The sequence below is a fragment of the Penaeus japonicus genome, unplaced genomic scaffold (genome assembly GCF_977035675.1).
Source record: "Penaeus japonicus unplaced genomic scaffold, GWHDUDI00000001_assembly GWHDUDI00000009, whole genome shotgun sequence".
Taxonomy (NCBI): domain Eukaryota; kingdom Metazoa; phylum Arthropoda; class Malacostraca; order Decapoda; family Penaeidae; genus Penaeus; species Penaeus japonicus.
The window spans coordinates 38412769-38422768 of record NW_028234411.1 but is presented as its reverse complement, the minus strand read 5'-3'; the positions used below and the strand labels follow the sequence as shown (position 1 = coordinate 38422768).

The following is a 10000-nucleotide window of genomic DNA, read 5'->3' as shown; positions in this document are numbered from 1 at the left end:
TTTTATTCAATGCATTATTAACATTATTTTAATGCCTTAACACATACAAAGAAAAAGTGAAGTTTTCGGCTTCTATTTCCTTTTAAGAAATCAGTAACATGAAAAATTCCCTACAATCTAGTCTACTTGGGACAGTCCAAGATATCACTGCAGTTCTTATACTGTAAGTCAGAACCTGTACTACTGAACTTTGAAATCCCTTAGAAAAACTGTCATGTATGAAAATATGTACATAATGTAACAGATATTACGATACACTTTCCATGATCTCTAATATTACTTTACAGATTTAAATAACTACAAACGCCACTATCCTCCCTGATTGGCAACACATAGAAGACATGCACACAATTTCTTCGGTATTCTATTTACATGCATGATGGTGGTTCCTTTCTTTTCTCAACTGACATACATGGACAAATCTAAAATAGGAAAAAAAAAATGTTATCGACACAAAGGACAAATGCAAATTCTAATATAAACATACACTTGCAAAACGTCTCCATGAGGGGTAAAAGTTAATCAACAAAATTGCCCATATCGTCCTGAAACAAAACGTATTATCGGTGTAATGAGAAATTACTGAAATGCTGTGATGTACAATATGTGTGGTAATGAAAGCCACAATGAATGGACGGAGGGGGCGCCGGGCTACTTAAGGCGAGGCAACAGCTGCTCATCACATTGAAATTCTCTTCCCTTTCTATAAGTGACCACATTTGCAATCTAGTCTCATTTATTTCACAAGGCATGAACCAGAAGCTAATTATATACACGGTTCCATCCCTGCGCTCATGATAGAATGAACTAGCCATGATAACACTGCCCCTGACCAGGAGATCATAGATAGTTCATTGCCCGTCCGCCTCCCCTCTCGGCTTGGAGTATTAACGAACCCTCATGACTTGCCATTAAGGTTGTGCTAAATATAATACTGTTATGCAAGGAGGATCTAGCTGCAGGAGTCCCCTCTGGCTTAAGGACACATCTGACCAACATCCTCTTGGGATTTAATTCATCTAGGAGTTTGGGTGCGTTCTCTTCATTTTCTATATCGTAAGCACAAGGTTTTTTTCAGCTACTCTGTAATGACTCTTCGTATTGTTTTGTCTTTGTTCTTTGGGAGTATCTGGATCTGCGCAGAATATAATATTTGTGTGTTTTTGTTGTTCTTGTTGTTTTTGGAAGGGGGAGGGCTCGTTTGATGAATATTTGTATTTATGGAAAAAAATAAGGAAAACTGCACATACTTCACAGACTTAAGGAAGGTGACACACGCATTTTTCTTATTTTATTATTTTTACTCCAAAACATGAAATTAAAAGAAAGACCAAAATCTTGACCTCTAATGAACAATCTCGGCCCGAGTATCACTCTCCCCGTTTATTGCATTATTTATCCCCCTTCCGTTCCCCCTCTTCCCCGTCCCCTTCCTCTGTTGTTCTTCCTAAGTCATTAAAACACTTCATTAACTTTCTAGCAAGGCATGGTTTCTTAAGATTTCGAGGTAATGAAACTTTTGATGTTATGGACGGGAAAAAAGGAAGAAAAAATAATCTGGACTTTTTTTTCTTTTTCTTTTTTTCTTAGCTAAAAAAAAAAATGTGTTCTCTAAATATTCCATCAGATTTTTTTTTCTCTGAAGACTGAAAAAAAACTGAAGACAGTTTTCAGATAAAACTAGGTTCAAGACTACTTGAAGGCACGCTCTTGGCATAGCGCTCTATTCCATCCATCCTATACCCTCGAGAGAGAGAGAGAGAGAGAGAGAGAGAGAGAGAGAGAGAGAGAGAGAGAGAGAGACAGACAGACAGAGAGACAGAGACAGAGACAGAGACAGAGACAGAGACAGAGACAGAGAGAGAGAGAGGGAGGGAGGAGAGACAGAGAGAGAGAGAGGAGAGAGGAGGGGGGGGAGAGAGAAGAGAGAGGGGAGAGAGAGAGAGGAGAGAGAGAGAGAGAGAGAGAGAGAGAGAGAGAGAGAGAGAGAGAGAGAGAGAGAGAGAGAGAGAGAGAGAGAGAGAGAGAGAGAGAGAGAGAGAGAGAGTAAGAGAGAAAGAGAGAGAGAGGGAGCAGGACACAGAAAGAGATCGATAAAAGAGAGAGAGAGCAGAACAAAGAAAGAGATAGATCAAAAAGGAAAAGTAAAAGCAAGAAAGAAGTAAAGAGAAAAAGGGAGAAACATGAGAGAAAGAGAGAGAGAGAGAAGGAGAGAGCGAGAGGCTGAGACCCAGCACCGTCCCTTCACTCACTCGCCATCAAGCCATCATCTTTTTCAGACTCCTAAAGTCCAGGTCTTCCTCTTCTTCCTCGGCAACAAAGGGGGCAACGTCCTTATTTGATCCTTTATAAAGTTTGATAACGAGGAACCCCTTTATATATTTTTTCCTGTCCCCCACTTATTCTCTCTCTCTCTCTCTTCCCTTCATTCTCTTTCCTTTTATGTTTATTCCAGTCTTTTACTCAAATTTAAGGATATAGTTTTACCATCAAATTTTCCTGACGATCGCTTTTGATTATTGTCTCTTTGCTTGATTAATCTTAATGTTTTGTGGAATTATAAACAATATATTTTGTACTCCAATAATTCTGATACATTTTTGTTCTATCTCTAAAACATTTTCACATGTCTTTTGTTTCTCGTATTTTCAAGAATATATATATTGTGTTTTTCAGTTTCTATTTTCCTTTTCTCTTTTCTTCCACTCTGTACTTCTCTTATTTCCTCTCCTCTATTTTCTTTTCTTTTTTCTTATCTTTTATCTTATTTTATTTTATTTACTTTTCTTCTCTTTTCTTTTCTTTTTTCTCTTCTCTCCCCTTTCCTTCTCTTCTCTTCTCTTCTCTTCTCTTCTCTTCTCTTCTCTTCTCTTCTCTTCTCTTCTCTTCTCTTCTCTTCTCTTCTCTTCTCTTCTCTCCTCTCCTCTCCTCTCCTCTCCTTTCCTCTCCTCTCCTCCTCTTCCTGCTATCTCTCACCCACCCCTCCTCCTCCTCCTCCTCCTCCTCCTCCTCCCTCATCTCCCCCTCTTTCCCTCTCCTTCAATCTCCAGAGAACCGTGCCGTGAAGGGGAAGCGAGAGGTCCCGCCCCCCTCTCCCCCCCGCTCGCTCGCCGTCGCCTCCCTCAGTAAAGCATGATTGTCCCCGACTTGGATTCCGGTGCCTTCATTTGCTCCTTGACCTTGGGCTCGTAAGTGCCGAAGAAGATGATGAGGATGTTGGCCACGTGGACGAAGATGGCCACGACCACCAGCCTGTCGAAGGGGAGAAAGGGTTAGAACATATGGATGGGAATGCATGGATGTATAGATAGCTGGTTTAATCACTAGATGGATAGATTCATGGGTATGGGAAGGAGTTGATAAATTATTAAAATGTTGGTGGGGTATAGGGGTCTGTGTGTGTGGGAAGGGGCGGGGGAGAGAATTCAAGACCTACTTTCAAATGAAAATTAGCGGAGTTCTCTTCTAAATTATACAAGAAAAAATACTTATAGCCTTTACATTCATTGAATACCAAAAATGTATATGAAGAACAAAATTTAAAAAAAAGCCAAAGTAAACATCAAATGTTCATTCTTATTTCACACACGTCGATTCTCATTCAGAAGTGTTCTACATAATCCCGTATAATGTCCATGCTAAAATAAAAGACTATACAAAAACAAAAAAAATAGTTATCGAACCACAATCTGAAATAAGAGACAACTTAAGTTAGATAAGATTAAAATCTACACTCCGTGGAGGTTTTCAAAAGAGGTGAACTTACATATGAAACCTAAAAGAAAACAAAAGATATTCAAACGAGGGAGAAAATTAAATCACACTAGATAAGCTATCACATATACAATAACAAACCATACAAGAAATAACAAGCGATAAAAAAAAAACACAAGAAATCGGATCACAAATTCGAGAGACAAAAAAAAAACATAAACAAAATCTCACTAAAGATCTGATTGCACTTCAACAACAACAATCTAGAAAGTTCATCCTCGGTAATGATGTTATTCGAGGCACAAGCGCAGGGGGGAGATGACCCTCTAATTGCTTCTGAATTCGCCTTCACAATTTTGCTCGTTATCACAACATCTAAGTATATGTTGACGAAGAGCTTCTCCATCTTCTTTGGCTATGATTATTCACTAATGACCCTGATGTTTCGGACTCTCTCTCTCTCTCTCTCTCTCTCTCTCTCTCTCTCTCTCTCTCTCTCTCTCTCTCTCTCTCTCTCTCTCTCTCTCTCTCTCTCTCTCTCTCTCTCTCTCTCTCTCTCTCTCTCTCTCTCTCTCTCTCTATCAATCTATCAATCTATCAATCGATCTCTATCTATATCTCTCTTTCTCTCTCTCTTTCTCTCTTTCTCACTTTCTCTCTCTCTCTCTCTCTCTCTCTATCTCTCTCTATCTCTCTCTCTCTCTCTCTCTCTCTCTCTCTCTCTCTCTCTCTCTCTCTCTCTCTCTATCAATCTATCAATCTATCAATCGATCTCTATCTATATCTCTCTTTCTCTCTCTCTTTCTCTCTTTCTCACTTTCTCTCTCTCTCTCTCTCTCTCTCTCTCTCTCTCTCTCTCTCTCTCTCTCTCTCTCTCTCTCTCTCTCTCTCTCTCTCTCTCTCTCTCTCTCTCTCTCTCTCTCTCTCTCTCTCTCTCTCTCTCTCTCTCTCTCTCTCTCTCTCTCTTTATGACCTCCTTGCTTCTTATTCTTATATTTCTCTACCCATTTCTCTCATTCCGCCAACACCAAGTATCGTTTTAATGAACAAGAAAGCGTAGGTGTCTTGCGTGAAAGGTCCTCATTACAGCACGAGGCTTGTAACTGTGGAGGCGCGAGTGACACGAGGAAGTTTGTGTACCTAAGCCACCAGAAATACAGGAAATTGGAAGGGAAGAGAGAGACAGGAGAAAGGAGGGGGAGCATGACGGATGGAAGGATGGCAGACAGAACCAAAAGGGCGTGTGAGGGATGGAGAGAGCGGAAAAAAGGGAGAGAGAGAGAGAGAGAAAGAGAGAGAGAGAGAGAGAGAGAGAGAGAGAGCTAGCAGGAGCCATTCCCCTACGAAAGAGGAAATGACTTCAGAATCTACTGCCATCAATGTGTCAGATAATAGGTGCAACAAGCAGGCACCCCAGCCTATACTAGACTTCACTGCCAGTCCTCACAGCGGAAAAAAAGAAAAAGGAAAAAATATATATATATATATATATATATATATATATATATATATATATATATATATATATATATATATATATATATATATATACATATATACAGAGAGAGAGAGAGAGAGAGAGAGAGAGAGAGAGAAAGAGATGATACAAAAACATATACATATATATATATATAATATATATATGTATATATATATAAATAAATATATATATATATATATATATATATATATATATATATATATATATATATATATATATATATATATACCGCAATTTCCCTTCTTCCAAATGCCACCGCTTCCTCCATCGAGTCGCCAGTGAGCTGGAACCGAGCGAAGGAATGATTGAGGAGACAAGCGAAACAAAAGAGTTCATGAGATTCCCTTTCGCATCCGAGGGAGAGCTCGCATCTGCCATGTACCTCTTCTTCTTAATTGGGAGCTACCCGGAGAATGTCGTTGGTCGAAGGTTCGCAATGTGTTCATGGATAATGGCTCCGTTGATTACACTCGTGCATGGCAGAAGAAGAAGAAGAAGGAGAAGAAAGAAAGAAAAAATCACTGTACGCAAAAGAAGTTTATTGGAAGATCTAACCTGAGCTTGTATCTCATAATCTTTGGATGTATCTCCATGAATCTCTTTCTCTATATCCCTGACGCGTGTCACTCGAAGTCATGAGCACGGATAAATGATCTAAAAATCCCAAACATGGCGGAATAGATTCCTAGAAGAAGGGGGGGGAGGGCCATTCACAGGAAAAGCGGAATGTGAATATGATGACGAGCTTCGTCTATGCCATTAATATATAGATCTTATACTGCATACATTAATAAATAAATGAATCTATATGAATAAGCAAAGATATGAATGAGAAAATACATTTTTAAAAAAATAATAAATAGTAATACGTCAAGAGAACTCACCAAAATAACAAAACCGAAACATCGATGAAGAAAATAAACACTAAAAAGCAATAAGAAAGTGCAAACCTCCGCGAACGCCCAAAAAAAAACACAATTCTCAGCTAATAGCAAACCCATTAACCATGAGTGTCTGCACTGGAGCAGAATCCTCTAATTTCACACTGGATTCGTATCTCCACCAAAACCTAATCAATTGGTCCCACATCCATAGTCAAAGCCACCGATAAATATTCATCACAATCTGTCGGTAACTTTTCCCGTAATCTTGCTGATAAACGACCAAACTGGCAATCGCTACATAACCTCTGACATTATAAACAACAATCCCGAAGCCACACATGAAATCCAAGCAGCTGAGACCTGTCTGCAAGGCGCTCGTCACTCCTTCGGGGTAGTGTTAAAAGACCTATTGTTAGATGTTCACCTCTTCTTTAATAGCTCTGTCAGGAAGGGGTTAATTGAGAAGAAGAGGAGGAGGAGGAGGAGGAGGAAGAAGAAAAAGAGGGTGAAGGAAGAAGAAAAAGAGGGTGAAGAAAGAAGAAAAAGAGGGTGAAGGAAGAAGAAAAAGAGGGTGAAGGAAGAAGAAAGAGAAGATGAAGTGGAAGAGGAGGAGGAAGAACAAGAAAAGGAGGAAGAGGAAGAGGAGGAGGAAGGAGAAGGAGGAGATGAAGAAAAGGTAGAAAAAAGGAGAAAGACGAAGAAAAAACGAGAAAAAGAAAAGGAGGAAGAAGAAAGACGAAGAAAAGCACCATAATATAGAAGACAATTTAAAGATAAAAAATAGAATACATAATAAGTGACTCACCAGAAGGAGTAGCCGAAGACCTCATTGCCCTGCGTGGTCCAGCCGTTGTCCCTGTCGTAGAGGAGAACGTTCTTCGTCAGGTGGGAGTGGAACTGCACGGCCCAGCAGATCACACACACCAAGTTGAATAATGCTGAAATGAAGCCACGAAGTTAGTATCATAAGTTAGTATCATATATATATATATATATATATATATATATATATATAGAGAGAGAGAGAGAGAGAGAGAGAGAGAGAGAGAGAGAGAGAGAGAGATATAGAGAAATAGATATTTATATAATGTATGTTTGTATATATATTGTTTACTTGCGATATATTGCTTTCATTATCGTTTTTTTTTTTTTTTTTTTTTTTTTTTTTTTTTTTTTTTTTTTTTTTTTGTAATCTCCTGTATCACATTTAGCAATTAAGCATGTACTTGTTTTGAATGATGGATGATGTATTTTTGTTTTTGTGAATGGGAATATAATTTCGTAAATGGGATACGGAATTAATATGTGTTATTCTAGTATTTTTGTTGATATTATTACTGATAATTAGATTACTATCAACATTATCATTATAGTCATTGACACAGCATCATCATCATCGTTATTGTTATAATTGCTAATACCATTGTTACTTATATCATTGCTATTATGTTTAATATCACCATCATCATTATATTTATCATTTTCTTATCATTCAGATTATCTCTATCATAAATTTCCATCATTGTTATCGTAGTTCATGTCATTATAAACACCTTTAGTTTCGTCATTAGCATTATATTTTTCCTCATAACCATAATCATCATCTTTTTTTAACACATTCGCGACCTACTTCAAATGGATAAGGATAAAAAACAAAAAAGTGAGAAATAACATCTGAAAAAAAAAAAATCAAGATAAATTTCAGGCGATAGATCACTACCATCACCATAATTATCACCGCCATCACTACCGTCATCACCACAATCATTACCATCTCCACAATAATCATCCCAATAATCATCATCAGCAGCCTCATCACCCCCGCCCCGCCCGGCCCCTCCCCCCCTCCCGTCACCCCCCAAGACGGTGTTGAAGGGGGGCGTCCATCCCTCTTCCTTCGGACATGTATATAATCTCCTAAAAGGCTTTGCATATGCATTTCCCAGCGTACTTCGAGGGAGCAATTAAACAGGGCGAGGAAACTATAACGCTAATTTACGAGAGGGAGACGGCGAGGTCGAGAGAGAAAGGGGAAACGCTTATATGCAAAGGTATCATCAGGACCAAGTGCCCGTGACTGATGCAGCCGTTAATTTCGTTTCTACGGCTGGCGTGCGATTGCGTGCGGGGCGCAGAGATACACGCGAGAAAGAGAGAAAGAGAGGGAGGGAGGGAGGGAAGGAGAGAGGGAGGGTGAAGGAAGGAGAGAGGGAGGGTGAAGGAAGGAGAGAGGGAGGGATGGAAGGAAGGAGAGAGGGAGGGAGAAGGAAGGAGAGAGGGAGGGTGAAGGAAGGAGAGAGGGAGGGAGAAGGAAGGAGAGAGGGAGGGTGAAGGAAGGAGAGAGGAAGGGTGAAGGGAGGAGAGAGGGAGGGTGAAGGAAGGAGAGAGGGAGGGTGAAGGAAGGAGAGAGGGAGGGTGAAAGAAGGAGAGAGGAAGGGTGAAGGAAGGAGAGAGGAAGGGTGAAGGAAGGAGAGAGGGAGGGAGAAGGAAGAGAGAGAAGGGAGAAGAGAGAAGGAGGAAGAAGAGTGAAGGAAGGAGAGAAAGGAAGGAGAGAGGAAGGGTGAAGGAAGGAGAGAGGGAGGGAGAAGGAAGGAGAGAGGGAGGGAGAAGGAAGGAGAAAGGGAGGGAGAAGGAAGGAGAGAGGGAGAGAGGGAGGAGAAGGAAGGAGGAGAGGGAGAGGGAGAAGGAGGGAGAGAGAGAGGGAGAAGGAAGGAGAGAGGGAGGGAGAAGGAAGGAGAGAGGGAGGGAGAAGGAAGGAGAGAGGGAGGGAGAAGGAAGGAGAGAGGGAGGGAGAAGGAAGGAGAGAGGGAGGGTGAAGGAAGGAGAGAGGGAGGGAGAAGGAAGGAGAGAGGGAGGGAGAAGGAAGGAGAGAGGGAGGGAGAAGGAAGGAGAGAGGGAGGGTGAAGGAAGGAGAGAGGAAGGGTGAAGGAAGGAGAGAGGGAGGGAGAAGGAAGGAGAGAGGGAGGGAGAAGGAAGGAGAGAGGGAGGGAGAAGGAAGGAGAGAGGGAGGGTGAAGGAAGGAGAGAGGGAGGGAGAAGGAAGGAGAGAGGGAGGGAGAAGGAAGGAGAGAGGGAGGGAGAAGGAAGGAGAGAGGGAGGGAGAAGGAAGGAGAGAGGGAGGGAGAAGGAAGGAGAGAGGGAGGGTGAAGGAAGGAGAGAGGGAGGGAGAAGGAAGGAGGGAGGGAGGGAGAAGGAAGGAGAGAGGGAGGGTGAAGGAAGGAGAGAGGGAGGGTGAAGGAAGGAGAGAGGAAGGGTGAAGGAAGGAGAGAGGGAGGGAGAAGGAAGGAGAGAGGGAGGGTGAAGGAAGGAGAGAGGGAGGGTGAAGGAAGGAGAGAGGGAGGGTGAAGGAAGGAGAGAGGGAGCGAGAGCGAGAGAGAGAGAGAGAGAGAGAGAGAGAGAGAGAGAGAGAGAGAGAGAGAGAAAGAGAAACGCCAAAAGTGAGAGAAAGAGCAAGAGAGAGAGAGCGAGAGGCGCTCGCTCCGTTTCCGGCCTGAGCGTAAGGTGAGCGGAAGAACAAGAAGTAAACACGATAAAGAATCAAGATCGCCTTTTATGTTTGTTTGTTCCTTTTCTGCTGTTGTTTTTTCGAAGATGTAAGAGAATTTCCTTTTTTCCAGAAAGACTTATGATGAAACAACTAAACACAAAAATAAATATATACCTTTAATGCCCCGGATAAAAGTATTGGGAAGCAGTATTGGGAAATTGCTTCTTGTACACGCGTATTAAAATAACTAAGTTCAAGGGAATATATCTATTCGCCCTTTGCCGGTCTACTGCCCTTAGATTCCGAACTAACTTGCCCTCTCTCTCCCTCTCTCTCCCTTCCCCTCGCATGCCTTTATTCTTTCTCCCTGTCTCTTCTCCGTCTCTTTCTCTTTTCCAGAGTATCCTTGTCTGTC

At 41.5% G+C, this 10000-nt stretch overlaps 1 protein-coding gene across 6 annotated transcripts in view; it reads right to left on the bottom strand.

The window, feature by feature from the left end:
• Positions 1-10000, bottom strand: part of LOC122258675 (uncharacterized) — a 17837-nt gene that overhangs the window by 12 nt on the left and 7825 nt on the right. For all 6 annotated transcript variants that reach the window (XM_086540079.1, XM_043024772.2, XM_086540075.1 and 3 more), the window contains 2 exons: positions 6905-7037; positions 1-3252 (listed from right to left, as the gene is read on the bottom strand). The exon at positions 1-3252 is cut by the window's left edge and continues 12 nt beyond it. In XM_086540079.1, the coding sequence (XP_086396205.1) occupies positions 3123-3252; positions 6905-7037 (263 nt within the window). In that variant the 3' untranslated portion in view covers positions 1-3122. The remainder of the gene's footprint in view (positions 3253-6904; positions 7038-10000) is intronic.